The following is a 21,423-nucleotide window of genomic DNA, read 5'->3' as shown; positions in this document are numbered from 1 at the left end:
TCTGCAGTGCCTTTGGGCGCCCCAGACTGCAGGGAAGCCTTTCAGATTTAAACAAACCACATGCTTCTCGATTGCCACTGGCAGGACTACGATAGCTGGCAGGGATCTGGCAGAATTGGTTTTATTCTGAAAGGCTTCCCCTCCCCAGCCTGAGGGTCTCAAAGGGTTCCTGAGGGCAAAAGGGGGCCCCAGGGAGCCTCTTAATTCAAAAGGAGTGAGATAAGGAGGCTTCCAGTTCCGAATCCAGATTAGGGTGGCACAAAGTTCTGCTAACAGAGCATGAATTTCTGCTAACAGGATTTTGCCCTACTATTCATTCATTCATTCATTCATTCATTCATTCATTCATTCATTCATTCTTTCTTTCTTTCTTTCTTTCTTTCTTTCTTTCTTTCTTTCTTTCTTTCTTTTTCATTTTTCCTTTCTAATCTCCAAATGCCAAATTTTCACTTGAGATGCCCAGTTGCTATAAAAGACAGTAGAATGTTCACCAAATAGTGAATCCACAACTGAACCAGTGGGGCAGGAATGTAAGAACGAACATTCACAGTTCATTGAGTCCAGCCCTAACTGACATGACAGAATATGTGCAGTTTAAACATAAATGGAGAGTAAGTACAAAACATAGAGTTTATACCCCAACACTAAAAGCATTATATTTTTGGAAAGAGGTGGGGCACATGATATAAACTCAGATGAAACCTACTGATGAGAATTTTCTATAATATAAATTTATATAATATTAATTTATATTCCTGAAGGTGATGCGTTACACTGTATATTTGAATTATGATTTTATTTGTCATTTATGTTATTGTTATATATTGTTATATTAAGAAAAAGGAAAAGGAAAAGAAAAAAAAACATAAATGAAGAAGAACCTGGATGAAATCCACTCAAGTACAGATTAGAGACCATAAATACTAGTTACCTCTAGTTTTGAAGGCAATGTGCCTCTGAATATCAGGGTTGGGTTTGTTTTATTAAATGGGGATGGTCTACCTCTTCAATTTGTTCAAAATATAATCCCAATTGCATCATTGAACAACCTTTACTAATAGAAATCTTTGCAGCAGATGGGCAAGAGGTGGAAGATGCTCTAGATACGTTAATGTTTCATGTGATAAGTAATTACTGTATAACACTTCCCCAAGTGTCATGATTTAACATGTGCTTTTTCTTAAACAGATTATTGTCATTCTTGACCTTTGTGGCACAGTTTTTGGTTTTTTTAATAATGGGAATTGTGATTGGACAGAAGACCTTTCCTTATATCAATGTCCACACTTTCTTTTATACAGTAACGGTCTACCTTTCACTTATTCTTATACGGTAAGAATTGTTTTTCTTTTTGTCTTGTTTCATATTGCCCACCTATTCACAACTCCTTAGCTAAACACTCTTAGATTCCAGTCCTATGCATGTTTACTTAGGACTAAACCCCATTGAACACAACAGGATTCACATTTGAGTAGGTCCAGTATATCTAGCATCACACTTTTTTTTTTTTTTTAGATTTTCAATCTCCTTGAAACAGTCACTCCTTTTAATGTGAGTGAAGCTTTCTTGGGTGATCCACATGCTGAGAACCAGAGAGATTAGAGCAGGGCACCTTCAGAAGATTCAGGAGCCATTTTGGCTTTCTCCAAAATCTCAATACTGCTCTTCACATAATTTGGCTCCCTCCATCCTGGGGGGAGATCAGCTCCAGGCTCACCTGGATGAAACAGATGCCCTGGATCCAATTCATTCGGGCTTCAGGCCGCACCACGGTACTGAGACGGCATTGGTCGCCCTGTATGATGACCTGTTGAGGGAGGCCAACAGGGGCAAAATCTCTCTGCTGGTCCTCCTCAACATCTCAGCGGCCTTCGATACCGTCGACCACGGTATCCTCCTGGGGAGGCTCTCCAAGTTGGGAATAGGCGGCCTGGCTCTGGCCTGGCTGCGTTCCTTCTTGGGGGACCATCCCCAGAGAGTACAGCTTGGGGAGAGCATCTCGGCCCCGTGGAGTCTCAACTGTGGGGTTCCACAGGGGTCGATTATCTCCCCAATGCTGTTTAACATCTATATGAGGCCGCTGGGCGGGGTCATTAGGGGATGTGGGGCTTCGTGTCATCAATATGCCGATGACACCCAGCTCTACATCTCCTTTTCACCAATAGCAGGTGATGCTGTCCTTTCCCTTCAGCGCTGCCTGGGGGCCGTACTGCAATGGATGCAGGAGAATGGGTTGAGGCTGAACCCGGACAAGATGGAAGTTCTGAGGGTGGGTGCCCCCGTGGTAGGTGGCTTGGGTGACTCTCTCATGTTTGGGGGGGGCACCTTGGCCGCGAAGAGTGGAGTCCGCAGCCTGGGCATATATTTGGACCCGACGCTCACCATGGAAACCCAGGTGGCATCGGTAGTCTGCACCGCATTTTTCCATCTTTGGCGGATTGCCCGGCTGCGACCCTATCTCGACACGGGAGCGCTCACTACCTTGGTGCATGCGCTCATAATCTCAAGATTAGATCACTGTAATGCGCTCTACGTGGGTCTGCCTTTGAGGCTGACACGGAAACTTCAGATGGTGCAGAATGCGGCAGCCAGGCTCCTTACAGGAGTGAGGAAATCCCAACACATCTCTCCTATTCTGGCCAAGCTGCACTGGCTGCCCATCCGTTTCCGCGTCGACTTCAAAGTGTTAATGCTTACATACAAGGCCCTAAACGGTTTAGGACCTCGATATTTGGTGGAACGCCTGCTCCCACCTAGATCTACCCGGATCACCCGCATGAGCCAGGAGGTGAGGCTGGGGAGCCTGACGCCGAGGGAGGCCCGGAAGGAGCGAACACGAAATCGGGCCTTCTCGGCGGTGGCTCCTCACCTCTGGAACAACCTGCCTCCAGAGATTCATGCAGCCCCTACGCTGGGCACATTTAAGAACCAGCTAAAAACATGGTTATATGTTCAGGCCTTCCCTCCTGTCAACACTTAATTTCCTTTCTCTTTCTATCTATTTGTTTTATTATATGTGGTGTTGTTTACTTGTAATAATTTTAATGCTTTATTGTATATTTTTTATGGAAGCCGCTCAGAGTGGTCAATCTGATCAGATGAGCGGGATATAAATCAAATTAATAACAACAACAACAACAACAACAACAACAACAACAACAACAACAACAACAACAACAACAACAACAACAACAACAACAACAACAACAACAACAACAATAATATGCACTGGGTTCAAATCTATCTGGTGGTCTATGTTCTCTGGGAGATCTCCTTGGTATTACCCTCTCTTCCTCATGAGTTTCCCTTTCCTCTGAAACAGAAGGGATTTCAACAGGTTCTCTCTCTTTCTTAATCTCTTTTTCTGGCTGTAAATTTTCATCTTCATCGTTTTCCTTATTCTCTTGTATGTCTGGCATGTGGATGATAGGTTCAGGTGGCAAACTAATCTTATCCCAGTAAGCATGGTCATTAAAAGATGCACTGCTACTTATTATTACTTTGTTTTTATTAGGTAAACCAAATCTAAATGCTTTCTTATTCTGTTGGTATCCTAAGAAATACATTAGTCTAGCCTTCCTGTCACCTTTCTTTCTATTTTCTTTAGGGATATGCACCCATGCTGGTGATCCAAATACATGCAAGAATTTTAAATTTGGCTTTCTCCCAGTCCAGATTGTGTAGAGAATGTTGTTTATTCCAGTATGTCAAAGTATATTTAAATAAAATTTTGCGCAAAGAACAGCTTTTTCCAAAAATTTATCAGATAATTTACTACCTTTTATCATTGCCTCAGGCATAATTTGTAGAGTTTGGCCTCTCCTTTCAATAAAGGCATTTTGGCTTGGGGTATATGGTGCTGTCTTTCTTCGTATAATACCATGTTTATTCAGAATTGACTGGAACTTTGCATGAGTAAATTCTGTTCTATTGTCAGTCTGAATTTGTTTAACTTTCCTGTTTTTATTTCAACAAATCTCAACCATTTTTCAAATTCTATATGGGTTGAGCTCATATCTTTCGTTAAATAACAGAAACCAAACCTAGATTTCTGGTCCTATATAGATAGAATGTATTTTGCTCCTCATAAGGATGCTTGTTTTGGACCAATTAAATCCATAGATACTAGATCTAAAATATTCTCTACTTGTATATTACTGTATTTATTAGTTGGAGTACATTTACTTTTGGCTATTTGACAAGCTTGGCAATTTATATACTTGTCACTTAGTTTTAAATGTACACCAATTGAATTTTCTATCGTTTTACACAATGTTTTGTACTTAACATTGTCAGCGATCAGCTCCCCTAGAGGATGCTTGACCGGTCGGACAGAGAGTAATTAGAAGCTTGTGTTCCCTCATTAGGCTGAGTCGAGTCCTGGTAACTTCAGCCAAAGGCTGCCCCAACACTTCTGCGTACAAGTCTGCCCTAAAAATATACTTCTGCAACCTTAGAAAATTCCAAAAAAGAAAGACACATAAGCTTTATAGTCAGTAGACATACTTAGCTCAGTCTGGGTGGGACTCAGTAGCAAAATGTGGCCCTATAATTCTCCCTTAGGGTAATGCTAAGGCAGCTCCACTGTTCAAGAGACCAATTGATTTTTATAATTATTAATTTATTAAGAAAAATATAGAAATTCACAAAAGAAAGTCAGTTTAATGCATAAGCCAGCATGTTATCATTTTCAAGGAATGATACAAAGTATAAATGAAGCAATAATTCTCTTTAAATACAAAAACACTAAAAATCCTAGAAAAATCACTAAAAAGCTCTATTAGAGTGGGCAAAAGGCTTAAAGCCCCCCTTTTCTACCTAATCCCCTACATCTCTATCAGTCTGTTACCTGCACTGCACAGCAGGCAACAAGACCTAGCAAACTGTAGTCCAACAAGCGCCAAAAATGAGAAATCAGGAAAAAGGCTTTTGTCCACAGTAAGAGTTCCTTTTTCAAGCTTAGCTGGAAACCCCCTGTAACGGCCTCCCTCTACCTCACAAAGGGGGGTCGTTACGTCACTCTACTTCACTCTTCTTTTCCACTGCCACCAACCATTCCCTCAAATAAGTAGCTTCAGGCCAAAATAGGATTCAAAATAAAAACTCAAGTTTATTGGGTACAAATAAAAGGAATGGTAAATCACTTATTATTAAATAATAATTCAATCACTATAATAAAGGCACTAGCATACACAGACTCTCACAATATATCACAGATCTCCTAACTCCTCTCTAAACCCTATCCAAGCCCTATCCAAGCCCTATCAGTCCCTATCTAAAATCTCTCAAACACATTCACTCCCATTTATATAACAGCTCCACCCCTTATGTCCCACCCTCCGTCACACCATTGGTAGATGACTCACAGCTTTAGCAGTGACGGACAGGTGAGGTCATAGCTGTATGGAACACCCCCCTCCTTCTCCGTCTCTCACGCTTTCATCCAATCACGGCATGAAGTCAGGTAAACAGACCCTCCTTCTCTTCTCTCTTCTCTTCTCATGGGAAACAGGTGTTGCTTTCCTAGATCCGTCTGCACTCCGCCATAACAAATGACCAGTCTTCTTATCTAGGAATGTCCTCCTCAAGCCTACAAGAGAACATTCCCACATCCCTCTGCAAAAACACGCTGTCACCATGCAGAAATCATTTATACAGAGAACCAATATGGAATCCATTTTACATTGTTCACTACTACATATCCCATTCAGAAATTACATTCTAGCTTCAATAATCTAAACCATGACTTAGCCTTAAATGCCATAAGTGAATACAATCCTTATGGGGACATACATTTTCATAAACATTATTTACATTCACATTGCTTAACCTGTATACATTGTTTCTTATGTAACAAGTTAGCATTTGATGATTTTCTCCTTTAATTACACATTTGTTGTTATAAAATGTGCTTGTAAAACCTTCTTTTGCTAATGAGCTGACTGATATTAAATTATGCTTTAGCTTAGGTACACATATCACATTAATTGGTTGTATTAGACATGGTAGTTTCACTTTACCTTTACCCATTATTTTGGCACTCACAGCATCGGCCAAAAATACCTGTTGGTTAAATACAGCTTGGAAATTGTAGATCAGCTTCTTATTTTTGCACATATTAGCTGTGGCACCCGAGTCAATAATCCATTCCTCATTGTGGTCTTTAGAGTTGTAAATAGTCTCTGTTAGATGTGATTCGTTGTCTTGTCGTGGCTGTTTTCTTTCTCTCTTCTTTTTAGATTTGCAATTTCTTATCATGTGTTGTCTGGAACCACAGGCAAAACATCGCCTTCCAGGTTGAATAATTGCAGCTGTGACCTCCTCCCCCCCAAGTTCACTTGGCTTGTTTCTTTGTAATTTATGCTGATTAGAGGGTTTAGTGTCACTGAGTTGCATATTATCTTTCCTTTTCTGTTCCTCCTCCAAAAGCCTACTAGTAACATTCAAAATAGTCAGTTCAGCTGGAGGATAGAACCTCTAAATTTGACACAAATTGGTCATATGTGTGGTCCAATGAAGAGAGAATTATGAAACCTTCTTGTAGCTCTGTAAATACTATATTCTTTTCTATTGAATCCACGAGCATTGTTTTCATTTGCTCTAAATGTTGTAACATGCTCTCACCAGTTTGTAATCTGGTACAGAATAATTTCCTTGCTAGCTGTATTTGACTCCCAACACTCTTACAAAGAGTCCCCTTAGATCCTCCCACGCCTGCTTCGCTGAAGTTAGACCTCTAAAATGGATTAGGAGACGGTCTTCTAGAGTCAAGCCGATTATTGCAAGTGCTTTGCTATTCTGTACCTTTTTTCTTTCATTTAACACAGCTGATGGATTTTCAACTATGTCCCATAATGACTCTTTTTGGAGAAGTAGCTGGACTTTCTGCAGCCATGTGGAGTAATTCTCCCCATTCAGCTTCTTTATAGTCAGTCCTGACATCATCATTTCACTGGGCAGTTTACAGACTGTATTTTAAAGCTGTTTTTACTTACTGCTGCAGCTTCTGCTCATTTTGGCTCACTCCCTCTGGATTCTCTCAGGTCAGCATTTACCTTGGCTGCATATTCCTGGGCCCATAACCAGTGACAGAGTTGTAGCAGGTGCCAGGTGACACTAACAAGTAGAATTTCCAGATTGATGAAGTCACCAAGCAAAGATACAGTATTGATAGCAGAATATATACATACAGCTTTGTCCTTCTTCAGTCCAATGGTCATTCACAGCAATATCAACAGAGTTTAGGCATTAATCAGTTCAGAGTCCTTGTAAATCAGTCCAGCAGTCAGAGTCTTCTCCAAGTTCTCTCCACGACCTCACGTCAACACACCACCACCATAATGTGTGCTGAGGATGCGGGCTTTATTCTTGGCTCAGCCAACCCTTGGTTTCCCTTCCTAGCTGATACAAGTATCTTGTATCATCCCACTGTATAAATTGTTACCTTTAAATTCATTCTTAGCGTGGATCCTGACAAATATTTATAGCATTTTTGCTCTTTACAACTGCTTTATACAAAACGGAATTAACAATTCCTTTCAGGTTTATATCAAACCTGTCAGAATACATCAATAATGATTTAGTAACAGGTTCCTTTATCTATTTTTTTGTACAAATGTAGAATTTATTTATTATTTATTTTATTTATTTCATTTATATCTCGCCTATCTGGTCAACTAAGGACCACTCTAGGCGGCTAACATTAATGCCGTATATGTCTTGGTGTGGGCTTTTGGATTAAAGAATTTAAAGAATCAAATATCTCAAATGGACTATACCTCCTCAAATGTATGATTTTTAAATAGTTTTAAATAGTCTAGTGCAGAAAATGGAAAGCATAGTTTTAAGCTGCAAATTCTTTCTTGCTATTGAAATAATGGGGAGTTTTTTAACTGACCTACTGAAGCTTTTATCATTCATTCATTCATTCATTCATTCATTCATTCATTCATTCATTCATTCATTCATTCATTCATTCGTTTGTTTGTTTGTTTATTTGTTTATTTGTTTATTTTTATTTATATACAGTACATACATAAATACATACATACTCACTCCATCTTTCCACTAAGAGCATTCAGCAGCTTACAAACTTCCTAGGAGAATAAAAACAGATTTAAAAAAACAGATATTTCACTAAACTGTTCTTCAGTAGCTGTCATATTTCTGGAAAGAAGGTATTTGCCTTTCCTCCCATTGCAAGTAGCAGTGTGGCTTCCTTGACTTGTGGACCAAGGGAAGGGTTGGTGGACGATTGTAAGGACCTCGTTTTGTCCATTTGGACTGGGACACCACAGACCTCCTAATTAGTAAAGCACTGTAAAAGACAGCATATTGAAAAATCAATCAAAGTGATCTTGGATAAAACGGAAGAGCATTAAAATTAGCAAAACCTCTCAGCTAATGCACTTAATTAGAGTTAGAGTAATAAGTTCCTTCTTGAAATACAAGGAAGTGGAATCTGAGACTTCCAGCAATCCATCTCTAGAGGCCATTCTCCAGGTCATTCTGATATATTGAGACATATCACCACAAGCCAAGGGGTAAAAAGAGGATCAATAAATGCCATGACTTATTATATGAAAGCTGATATAATATGGATCTCTTGTCTAACGAATACATTTGGTAGTCATTTGCTTAATTTTTTTAAACAAATGCAATATAAATACATCCTCATTAATTATTATTCTTTCTCTTTTTTTATTCAGTGCATTAGTTATGTGCATACTGACTCCTTTCTTGAGCCATTTCGGCTATGGGTTTAACTGGCGCTGGGGAGCTGTCCTTGTCTGGAGTGGCATCAGAGGCACTCCCACTTTTAACACGGTTCTGGCATTCAGTCGATCCCCAAGTGTAAGGGCACAAGACCTTGAGATTAAGACTACGGTAAACTTAAATACTTTGGAAATTACTTTATATACGTACATCTATATGGTGCATTCTATATGCAGGGATTGCAGGGAGTGATTACTGGAGATGGAAAACAAGTAGACCCTCCTGGAGACACCTTGCAAAAGTTCAGCTCCAAGCGACCTGTACTTTTCTCACCAACGGATGGTAAGATCCTGCAGGCATCTGCCACCGAGAACTGGGCTGTTCTTTGTGGGCAGAGTAGTGTTGCACAGAGGATTTATCTTTGCATAGACATTGGCAGAATACGATTGTGCTTTGTGTTCTTGATGAGAAAATGTCCACACTGGTAATCCTTACATCTGGTCCACTTTATTTTGTCCTTATTTCTAGAGTGCCAGTTCTGTTAACTCGCCACTTAGATCTTGTTCCCGCAAAAGCACCTCATTTAGTGTTCATCAGTGGCCTCACGAGAAAAATTGTGTCCTTCCACCAAGACCCTAGAAGGATGAGTTTTGGAAGAGCATTGAGCTTTGGTTAAAAACCTCTAGGTGCACAGCAGAAGTGCAGGGAGTCACGGTGCAGAAGTCTCCTCAGAGGAGACCCCCCTTATTGTCTCCACCAGTGGCTCTTTCAGTCTCAGTAACTCACCCTGAGACACTGGCAAGAGGAAGAATCACCAGCCGACGGTACAAAAAAGGGACCGTTTAGAGCAACAGGCCTCAACAGACTCACAGCCGGCTTCCAGCAGACATCTGCAGACTACATTCGCAGGGCACTAAGGGTGCACGAAGTACCAGCAGAGTAAAAAGGCTGCTAAGCGGAGAGGGGAGGCTCCCTTTGAAATCAGAGGCGGGTCTCTGCTCGATGGATTGACAGTGGCCCTAGACCAGGAAGGTCCCTCCCAGGCAAACTTAATGAAAGGCAGCAGGCAAGGTTGAAATATCTCTGGGGCTGGATAATCTGTGGGTCCTGGCTAACGTTCCCTCTAATTTTCTGCTGTTCCCCTGTGAGGCCCCCTCCCACCCCCTCGCAGGGAATTTTGGCCGCAACCAGAAGCCAATGGGTAGCAACACTGGCTCGGCTGTGCGGTCCCAATGCAGCCCCGCGTGGCCTCCCAGCTTAGAGGGAACGTTGGCCCTGGTTTTTCACAAGAAATGGTGTAAGAGGTATTTAAGGGTGAGATTAATTGTCTGCTGCCCAGGCCTCAGATCCGTTGGTATAGTAAATATTGAAGTTAATGTCTTCCCCCTTGGGAATGTTCGTAAGGAGATTCCATATGGGCAGATTGCCGTTTTGATCTATATTTATCTGTTAGTTCAACTTCTATATCACCCTATCCGTGCTGACACTTTCTAGGCGGTTCACAATGCATCAAAACATAATTGCAGTCCTCAGAGAAGTTTAACCGGTTTTCAGCCACCACAAGAGCCTCTTGAAAGCCAAGACACTAAAAAAAATACTTTGCTTTAGAGCTTGGACAGCTTGCAATAACGGGCCAGGTCCTGCGGGTGCTGTTCTGCTTCTACTGGATCTCAGGGTGCTGGAAATCGTCCATTTCAAGGAATTCCAAGCTTCCTGTCTGCCTGTTTCAGCTTTGGAGACTCCCTAGGACTGCTTTTGCCCTGGGGAAGCTTCTGGGAAGATGGGAAAGGGCATTGCAAAACTTCAGTGCTCACCGTTGAGCCTTTTAATGTATGCCTTCAATTTTACTGACCTTTACTTTTTTGATACACACTTAAGGGCAATGTAAATTCAAATAAGGCCCTTGACTGCTGTGACACAGAAATCATCTTCATTTTATATAGGTACTTTGCTGCCATTGACATTATTATTTTAAGTTAAAGGGAGTTAAAAATTGTCTTGCTGTTTTGGTGAAAATAGCTTTAATGTCTCAAAGGTAACTAGATAATTTTTGTAAGTGAAGTTACTGGGGAGTAAGTGCTAGTGAGCACACTGGGACTGAATCAATATGCTTAGGATCATTGTATCAGAAAGTGGCCTGATACGGGGAGGGGAATTAACAAAATATTGTAGCATTTTTAAAAAGTATTGAAAGCAAGGACAAGCAGATTCAAGAACAGTTTTTACCCAAGTGCAGTATTGAGTTTAAATGCGGGGCCATAGGTTTTTGGTGGAATTTTAATTGCTGAGAGAAAACGGGTTATCTACATTTGGATGGTGAAAGTTGTGTATATTTTCACTTTTTTTTGTAGTGTTGTCCAGTTTTAACTTGGGGAAGAGCACCTCATTTCGTTGCACCCACTTGTGGACGCAATGACAAATAAATTTCTTATGTCTTATGTCTTATTTGTTCTCTGCTAATTGCACGCATTTTTATGTTTCAGATATTTTTCTATTCTGTATCATCATCTTTGCTAACCTTGATAATTAATTCTACCACTGTGAAAAAGCTGGTTATCGCATTAGGTAAAATGTTTAATATATTCATTGTTTCTTTTGGAAGAATAATATATTTGTTGATCCTCTGATATTGTTTACAGAAGAATTAAATAGTTATGGTCAGTTAAAAATTAGTTATTGAATGATGAAATGTGCTTTTTCAATTAAAGTTGCCTGTTCTGCCCAGAATATAAATTTGTCAACCCCTTTTCTTATCTCAGATACGTTATTTGTCAGAGGCCACCTATTCATATGCTTTATTCTGTCCGTCTTTTGTGCTTGTTTCACCGTCTAACCTTCAGTACTTAGACAGATATCCCATGTTCTCATTCCTGGATTGTCTGGGACATACTTTTGAGTGAGCAGATAGGGTTGTCCTGGTTGTCCCATATTATTGCCATAAGGATGATGATGATGTAAATTATTGTTTCATGCTAAATGTGTGTAATTTAATTAAGTTAATTCAGGCTCTAACTCTAGTAGGAAAATAAACCTGTTTTTTTTTCATTGCTGTGTAAAATGCCGTGCAGAGATGGTGTGATAATGGGGTGGATTCTGGTTCTGAAAATCTGTCAGCATCTCTTAGCTCCTCCATTTTCTCTAGTTTGTTTCTGTCCCTTTTCCAAATGGGTTGTAACATTTATTTCACACATAGAAACGTGTGTGATTTTTTGTGTGTGCCTACTGTGAGTGGGTTCAAGTTCGGGCAATCTCCATCCTCCCTTCCCCCCCCCGAAAAAAAACTGGCAACGAGTCTTTCTGACAAACAGTCTTTTTATTTTCTAGCATTGGAGAAATGTGAACCGTAAACTCTGTAGGACCACATTTTGTTTTCTATAACTGTCCTTTAACTCGGGTGGGATGAAAGAATTCACCAGCGGGGGGGGGGGGGGTCACTCCAAAGCGCTCTCCATCATCTCTATCAGTAGTTTTTCTCCTTGGCAGGGACATCGGGTGCCACAACAGGGGTGTCGAGCCCACTCTTTAGTTCAGAAGCAATGTTAATATAAAACTATATTTTAACACACACTCTCTCTCCCTCTCCCTCTCCCTCTCTCTCTCTCTCTCTCTCTCTCTCTCTGTGTGTGTGTGTGTGTGTGTGAGTTGGTGGCTAAGGCCTCGAATCCACTGAGAATAAAAACCATGTTGTATGAGGTTCTGATGAAAAATAACCACTACACAAATCTAACCATACACACAACGTACGTGCAGTTATTCTGCTCCCCTGCCAGAGGTCAGTTTGTTATGGGGAGATTTGGAATCATTTCCACCCGTGTAAACACTGCTGCTGCTTTTTTAAAAATCCCTTCTATCTGATATAGCGCTATACCAGAGAGCACTCCCGGATGGCTCACTCCTTGCCCACTCTTCAATCGCCTGTCCCCCCACCTTTAATCCATGTTTCCTCTTTCCCTTCTCCCCCTTCTCCCTCTTGTCCATTTCCCACCACCACCACCACCATCTGATTGCTCATCACCCATAACTAACGTTGTTTTGTCAGGCCATGTGAGCAGTGATGGCGGGAGCCTCCTTCGGCCTGGAGGATTCCCTGCATAGCTTCCCCCAAGCAGCCGGAGGGCTGGCCATCAGCTGATGGGTGCTGCGCCCAGAAGCCGCCAGAAGCAAGGGAGCCAAATCCCCCGGCTGTGATTGCGGGCGGGGGCCTCCTCCAAACTGGGGGATTCAGTTCTGCTGCTTCTCCAGTTCCCCGATCAGCGCCGATCAGCTGAGGGCCTGCCCTGCCCATCAAAACACAAACAGCCTTTCAGAATCGTTCAGTGGTCCCGCGATTTTTCAGTCCCTGTCATTTGCAGCACTGCATACAGAGATGCAGATGAATTGTGTAGATGTGCCCTAAGAGTACACAGGCCGGTTTCACGGACAGAACTGCCTGTGTGGACAGAACTTCAAGGGGCGCATCTCCCTGCCTCCTTGCACTTCCCTCCGTGTGTCCTCAAAACCTCCTCCCCTGGATGGCTGATCTCTCTGCACCAGGTGTCTGCAGGGCGGAAGGGAGTCCAGAGGGAGGAGGAGGAGGAGGAGGAGGAGGAAGAAGAGGAGGAAGACCTCTTGTGCCAACAAGAGCCATTCCGTTCTACAGGGCAAGTCTAGCAAAATGTATTAAACTACAGCTCAGGTTTTTATAGTTTTATTGTTTAAAAAATCATTCTTGAAGATTTAAAATAAAATTTGGCTTGAATAATAAAAACTGTCATAATTTTAATGTCTAATTCGGATATAATTATCTATCTGCTAATACACAATTAATATATAATTCAGATAAAACTGAGAGAACTATATTAATTCCCCTGTTTAAAATTCACCTACCTGACCGTTAGATCTGAAATTACATTTGTAACTTGCCCACTGGGTGACTCTGCTGAGCCTAAGCTATTATGTTCATCCGAAATAAAGTAGTCATAAGAAAATATAGCAAATAGTCTTGTTTTCCGTCTGTCTCACTTCGTTTGTTTAGTCGTTTAGTCGTGTCCGACTCTTTGTGACCCCATGGACCAGAGCACGCCAGGCCCTCCTGTCTTCCACTGCCTCCCGAAGTTGGGTCAAATTCATGTTGGTCGCTTCAATGACACTGTCCAACCATCTCATCCTCTATCGTACCCTTTTCCTCTTGCCTTCACACTTTCCCAACATCAGGCAAATGTACTGGAGCCTCAGCTTCAGGATCTGTCCTTCCAGTGAGCACTCAGGGTTGATTTCCTCCAAAATGGATGGGTTTGTTCTCCTTGTAGTCCAGGGGACTCTCAAGAGCCTCCTCCAACACCACCATTCAAAGGCATCAATTCTTCAGTGGTCAGCTTTCTTTATGGTCCAGCTCTCACTTTCATTCATCACTACAGGAACAAAATGTTCCTTTAATATATCCAATTTTCTTGAACAGATCTCTGGTTTCTCCCTTTCTATTCTTTTCCTCTATTTCATTTAAGAAGGCCCTCTTGTCTCTCCATGCTATTCTTTTTAAGTCTGTGTTCTGTTTTCTGTAACTTTCCCTATCTCCCTTGCATTTTGTTTCCCTTCCATTCTCTGCTATTTTTAAGGCTTCGTTGTACAGCCACTTTGCTTTCTTGCATTTCCTTTTCTTTGGGGTGGTTTTTATTGCTGCCTTTTGTACAATGTTACAAACTTCCATCCATAGTTCTTCAGGCACTCTGTCCACCAAATCGAGTTCCTTAAATCTGTTCTTCACTTCCACTGTGTATTCAAAAGGAATTTGGTTCAGATTATACCTGACGATTCCAGTGGTTTTTCCTACTTTTTTCAGTTTAAGCTTGAATTTTTCTATAAGAAGCTGATGATCAGAACCGCAGTCAGCTCCAGGTCTTGTTTTTGCTGACTGTATAGAGCTTCTCCATGTTTGGCTGCAGAGAATATAATCAATCTGATTTCGATATTGCCCATCTGGTGATTTCCATGTATAGAGTCACCTCTTGTGTTGTTGGAAAAGAGTGTTTGTGATTACCAGCTTGTTCTCTTGACAAAACTCTATGAGCCTTTTCCCTGCTTTGTTTTGAACTCCAAGGCCAAACTTCCCTGTTTTTCCTTTTGTCTCTTGACTCCCTACTTTAGCATTCCAATCCCCTAGAATGAGAAAGACATCTTTCTTTGGTGTCAGTTCTATAAAGTGTTGTAGGTCTTCATAGAATCGGTCAATTTCAGCCTTTTCAGCATTGGTAGTTGGTGCATAAACTTGGATTATTGTGATGTTGAAAGTTCTGCCTTGGATTCGTATTGACATCATTCTATCATTTTTGAGATTGTATACCAATACAGCTTTTCCCACTCTTTTGTTGACTATAAGGGCTACTCCATTCCTTCTATGGGATTCTTGCCCACAGTAGTAGATATGATAATCATCTGAATTGAATTCTACCATTCCCGTCCATTTCAGTTCACTGACACCCAGGATGTCAATGTTTATTCTTGCCATCTCCCGTTTGACCACATCTAGCTTACCAAGGTTCACAGATCTTACATTCCTTGTTCTTATGCAGTATTTTTCTTCGCAGCATCGGACTTTACTTTCACTTCCAGGCACGTCCACAGCTGAGCGTCCTTTCGGCTTTGGCACAACCACTTCCTTAGCTCTGGAGCTACTTGAACTTGTCCTCCGTTCTTCCTCAGTAGCATGTTGGACGCATTCCGACCTGAGGGTCCCATCTTCCAGCATCATGTCTTTTAGCTTTTTTGTTTCTGTTCATGGGGTTTTCTTGGCAAAGATACTGAGGTGGCTTGCCAATTCCTGCTCCAGGTGGATCGCGTTTAGTCAGAACTCTCCACTATGTCCTGTCCGTCTTGGGTGTCCCTGAACGGCATAGCCCATAGCTTCTCTGAGTTACCCAAGCCCCTTCACCACAAGGCAGCAATCCGTGAAGGGGTTGTCTCACTTACTCTGGGACAAATTTTGAAGATTTTCTGCTTTGTGAGAGATGTTCTGTCAACCATGGCAAATAGAATTTGTATGAATATTCACAGAGAGTATTTTGCTGGCCACTTCCTTAGATGTGGTCATTACACGTGTGAAAGTGGGTGAAGTCCACAAACATTTTACATGCCTAGAAATCTATAGGACTAGAGGAGAAAATGTGTGAGAGAAAACCACATGTGTTGCCTGCAGAGAACGGCCTTCTGTTTGATACAGAACAAATACAGGCTTGCTGGAGTAAGCTGGGCTTAACTTGAGTGCTGATATTTTGTAAGCTGCACTTGGACTTTTTGGGCTAAATCTCTTCAAATAGCTCTGATTTCTCCCTTAAAAACATACTAGTTGCGTAAATCTGCTAGAAAGGGGAAAACATGTCCGTCGTTGTGATGCTCTTCTGTACAGGAAGAGAAAGAGAGTACACGAGGCAGGTGAAGTTTCCGTTTGATTTAGTTTGTTGAATAAGTACTATTTTGCTTAGGAAAGTGAAACTGCACGACTCTCATAGTTTAAGACTGTTTATATTTAACCCTTCAAATAAAAATGCCCAGAGTAGTTCTTGTAGGTATTTGCTGCTTCCTTACACTTCTTACAGTGAATAATTCATTATTTTTCTGTTTTTACAGGACTCTGTAATGTTAGTTTTCCAAAGCGCATGGCAAGGCATAATGTTTTTCAACATTTCAAACAATTGCTGGCCACTGCCTTTGCAATGTTGAAGTTCGATAGATTCTTAGCTGATGCAAACTGGGCACTGGCTGAAAAAACTATAACAGATGAAGATCTTGATAAAGTAAGTCTTTTTACGTTAATGCGAAAGAAATACGTTTGTCTATTTATTTACAGTATTTATATCCCACCTTTCTCCCATGGAGGACTTAACAAGATTTGCAACACAATTTAGAAAATCAGATAAAGCTCAAACCCACAATAAAGTTCAATAAAAGATTATTAAATAAATGATTACATCAGAACAAACACAGGATTAAAGAAATCAAGGAGCTATTGAAAAAAAATGCCAAAAAGGAGTATAACACCTACCATTGGGGGGGGGAAAGGACCTACTCACTATCCTCTACAGTCAGTCATTGACCAAATGCATGGGTAAAAATAAACATTTCTCTGCCAGCAGAAGGGCTGGAGGGGCCCGTTTGTCCCCCTTCGGAAGGCCATGGAGGGCAGTCGGAATTATGTCCAGAAATGAACATGTGACCAGTGAAGCTTTTACGGTGAAGAACTGAATGCAGCCCCGTGTAGAGTGTTTTAAAGGAAGGCAAATGGGATATAACGAATGCATGTGTCACTGGTCAGACCGTGTGGCCACTTTCCAGAAAATCTCAGGGACTGGGAATTGGTCAGGGGCAGTGGTCAGATATCAGAGAAACTGTGATGGAGATATACGCGAGTAGTGGACATTTGACCTGCTACTGCAAGAGGCACTCAGCGGTTCATGCAGAGAAGCATCAAAACACAACTACAAGGTCACAATGCCCTCTCCTCTGTTTCTGGCGGTTCCCAGGTCCATTTCTTTCCCAGCTGGACCTCCCTTGCCCCACCAACCGGCCTACTGCCTGCCTTGAGCGCTATCCGTTAAAGGCATTCCTTGAGCTCTGCCCCTTCTTCGGATACAACAGTCCTTTTGCAGGAGACTCCACGGCTCTAATTCCCATGTTATTTGGTTCCAATGATTTGTAGCGCATTTTACAATAACCTTTGCATTTGTCTCCAGTAAGTGATGGTAGCCCTGGAACAAAGTCAGCATGAAGTCTGAGATCTAGCTAATCAAAGTTATGTACCCTAAAGTCAGAAGTGACTTGTAGTTACCCCAGTAGGTAACGTCCATAAGTAGAAGCAAAATTTCCCATAGGAATGCATTGAAAAACCATTTAATCCGTTCCGGCTGTTTTTCGTTCTTATCTAGAGGCACCATTCTTACGTCGATGCATTAGTGCCCACAAGAACTAATGCAAAGCCAGTTAATCCGTCCTCTATCACTAGGGAGAGAATTTTTCTTCTTTTGACTTAAGATGAACTTAGGTCAAAAAAAGGGCAGGAAAGGAGGGAGGGGAAGGGAACTCCATCTAAACAGAACATCCTTAAAAACAAGCACCTTTTAAAGAAAACCAAACACCTTTTTGTTTAAAAAAAGGGCAGGAGAACACCTTTTAAACAGAACACCTGTTTAAAAAGCCACAGAATCCAGCAAGCATTATTCCAGCACAGAACTCTTCATCACAAAAAGAGAGCATAGAGGGTGAGAGAGATAAGACAATGGATGGGGAGGGGGGAGAGCCTCGAGTCCACAGTAGACTCCATTTTAAAAGTCCATTTTAAACTCCATTTTAAAGCCTGCCTGCCTGCCTGCATCAACGATCAGCAACCATTATTACAGCAAACAGATCCCCAAAGAAAAAAAAGACGTTGAAGCCACATTTTACACTCACATGTTTTAAATCAACCGAGAGGTTACAATACACAAACCCTAGGGGCCACAGAATGCAAAAATAAATACATAAATTTTACATTTTAAAATTATACAGTCTAATGTTCACATTTAATTTTAATTTAATATTGCAGTCTACTTTTCACATTTTATATCCACACCGCAAGACCCATCAGGGCACAGAAACATAACCCTCCCACCTAGCCCTAGCCCTCCACCAAGCTGCAAAAACCCCTGTACAGCACAGTAAATAATGTACAGTGTTTGTATTCACCCAGAACAGGCAGTCTCTCTGTTTGAAAAAAGGCAACAATCTAAAAATCAAAATTGTAAAAAAGCCAAAAAAATACAGTCTGTATAGTACAGTATCAGGCAGTCTGAAGACTCTCTCCTTATCCACTCTCTGACTGCTGGGACGAGCGAGGTAGCAGAGAAACAGTCTCTCCGCTGGCCAACGGTTAACAGAAAGTTCAAATTTCACACTTTCCCCACCTCATTTTTTTGTTCTTATCTTGAAGCTCCGTTAGCAAGTAGAAGCAAAATTTTGCAAACGGAGCTGTTCATAAGTTGGACTGTTCATCGGTAGGGACGCTTGTAAGTAGAGGTTCTACTGTGTAGTGTATTTGTTCTCCATAGACTCACTGATCAACACACTGCTAGGCTTCTATCTGTTTCATGAGATCTCTTGCTTCTCAGTGACAGGTAGAGTAGGACCCTCGGATCAGCTGGACCAATACCTGTGGTTTCATTCAACCACGGGTGACTGGTCAATTCTCACGGCCCTGTAGCTCCATTCCTTGGGTCCAGGGGCCATGTTTTCAGAATGCCAGGATGAGGTGGGAAGCAAGGAAGAACTTCCGCTCATCCGGGCAGGGGACGGGATCGTCCTTCTTCCTTCCCTCTCACTCAAGCTCTCCTAGGTGTGGGTTGGGTCAGGCCTTCAGACCAGGCGAGGCGTGGGTGCGCCAATCCCAGCTTCTGTCGACAAGCAGTCATGGCTGGGATTGCGCTGGGAACCAGAAAGATCGGGTTGAAAGAGGGGGCAGCAGCAACTCTGGGGCAGGGCCGAGGCTCCCTGGGCAGAGATGCAGAGCTCCCTCACGCAGAGGAGAGGGGGAGGAAGCGGTGGACCCAACCGGGCCTCCCTGGCCTTCTCTCCATCCCCTCCACATCCTACTTTCATCTCCCCAGGCTGGACTGAATTGCCTCCCCCCCCCAACAAGAACCGATCCCACACACATAGGGGGGTCCTGCTGTACCAATAGTTAAGGCATAACGTGATCAGTTGCCTGGGCCCACAGACTCACACTCGTATTTTAGTGAAATCCAACATTCAGCTAGTTGCACTGAATCAGATTTTTTCTCATCTCGAAGTGGAATTGAAAAGGAGTGCAGAGAAGGAGGGAAGGAACTTGAGGGTACTTGAGTTATAGCGGAGCAAAAGAAGGCCAAAGCGTTGATCTATCAGGTACAACTCTCTTTAGGTATGCATCCTTAGAAAGTGTCCTTTCAGGTGTAGTCATGGTTTGTTTACTATTCTGGAAAGATATGTTGCTCTCTTTATATACAGTACGTTGTTCTCCTTATATTATTACAACTATGATTCTGTTTTTACTTTTTCTTTTTTTAAAAAAACACACATTATTGTTCTTCATCAGCAGAAACATAATTTCCAGACTAAAAGAAGTAAGTTTAGCATTTGACTTGCTTTGGTCATGACCTCACCTGGAATATTGCGTCTAGTATTGGGTCCCACTCTTCAGGAAGGGCAGCGACGAGCTTTCACCTAATCCAGAGGAGGGTAGCAATGAGAGTAAAGGGTTTGGAAACCAAGCCTTATTTATGAAGAGCAGTGGAGGGAGTCGGATATGTCTAGCTTGAAAAAGGGATAACTGAGAGATGATATCCTAGCTATCTTCGAACACTTGATAACAGCTATGGAAGATGGACCAAACTTGTTTTCTTCAGCTCCAGAGGATAAGGCGCAAACTAATGGAATCAAATTAAAACGAAGGAAGCTTTTTAACTAAACAAGAGAATTAACTACCAGACAGGGACTGAAGATCAAAAGCAAGCCACAGTTACAGTTGGGCCATCACATTAATGGAACTTTTGGAGGAGTTGATTCACCAGATCCTCACTGATTTAATAGGCCTACTCTAGTTGTAGATTTGTACCACTGGATTTGAACCCTTGAGGGCTCGTCAATAATGGAATGCCCTGCTTCAAAAGGCAGTGGACTTTCTTTTATTGGAATTTGGACGGCCATCTGTCGGGGATGTTTTCCCAGCTTTGGCAGGAGGTTGGACTTGATGACCCTTGAGATTCCTTCTAGCTTGACCATTGGATGATTCTGCGATTTCTCTCATTCTTCAAGCAAGGGTGAGCAACGCTGGGTCCTCCTGATGGCGTTGGACTCCTGATGAATCTCTGAGTCATGATTCTTCTGGCTGGAGCTGAAGAGAGTGGCCGATGAAGGTCATCTGGAGGGCCACAAGTTGTCCAGGACTCTCTTAACCAAACCTTTAACAGCAAAATACTCTACTTCTTTAAATCTTAGGGCAAACCTTTTTTCTATTCATAACAAGGCTTAAATAGCTCTTCTCGAGTTCACAGAACCAGGAACAAAACCAGTAAGCACCAAAATATAGTTGAATTAGGGTGGCACCAGCTAACTATAATTTTAATGCCGAGATCGTTGATTTGATGTTGAGACTTCTAGTGAAAGTAATTTTACTTTCTTGTTTTTCCTCTCTGCAGTTAGATTCAGAAGAATTCAATCAACAGATAAAAAAATTTAGATGTCCAACATGCAATGTAGAAAATCCAATTGATGTAAATTCTGAAGAAATGGCTGAATTAATGGAGGAAGCCAGGCTGCGTCTCTTAACAGCACAAATAGTTTGTATTTTTTTTTCCTTTTTTATGTCTTTCTTCTAAGCTTAGGACTGCAAATACTTAACATATTTGAATTTGTGATGCTTTAAGAAAGAAAAAATCCAAGGCCTAAGAATTTTTGAGTTTTTAAAGGTATATTTAACTATGAATTTAAAAATCCATTCTCTCTGACGTGTGCCGCTTCTACAAATTTTAGCGAGTCTCATAGCCAGAATCAAAGTCTTAATGTTAAATTACCCTGGATCATTTATTACGCAATGAGGGCAGAGTTTTTCCTTAACAATTAGGATTCCTGACTCGTTGTTGTTAAGGAAATATGGCTCGGAGTGTCGTGGTCAGTTTGGAGCTGCGGGTGCGCATGGCGAGTGTCGCCAAAAGTTCAGGCCTTCCC

The 21,423-nt window shown here is 41.7% G+C and overlaps 2 protein-coding genes across 13 annotated transcripts in view; both read left to right on the top strand.

Annotated features, from left to right (window-relative positions):
• LOC140702810 (solute carrier family 9 member C1) overlaps window positions 1-21,423 on the top strand; it is a 288,383-nt gene that overhangs the window by 184,802 nt on the left and 82,158 nt on the right. The window lies entirely within an intron of this gene.
• Window positions 1-21,423, top strand: part of LOC144584850 (solute carrier family 9 member C1-like) — a 36,242-nt gene that overhangs the window by 1,137 nt on the left and 13,682 nt on the right. Inside the window, exons 3-7 of the mRNA XM_078382015.1 lie at window positions 1,189-1,332; window positions 8,709-8,886; window positions 11,199-11,280; window positions 16,318-16,484; window positions 20,895-21,035. Of these exons, the coding sequence (XP_078238141.1) occupies window positions 1,189-1,332; window positions 8,709-8,886; window positions 11,199-11,280; window positions 16,318-16,484; window positions 20,895-21,035 (712 nt within the window). The remainder of the gene's footprint in view (window positions 1-1,188; window positions 1,333-8,708; window positions 8,887-11,198; window positions 11,281-16,317; window positions 16,485-20,894; window positions 21,036-21,423) is intronic.

Source organism: Pogona vitticeps, chromosome 15 (genome assembly GCF_051106095.1).
Source record: "Pogona vitticeps strain Pit_001003342236 chromosome 15, PviZW2.1, whole genome shotgun sequence".
Lineage (NCBI taxonomy): Eukaryota > Metazoa > Chordata > Lepidosauria > Squamata > Agamidae > Pogona > Pogona vitticeps.
Note: the sequence above shows the minus strand (reverse complement) of the source record. Positions and strands in the feature narration are given on the sequence as shown.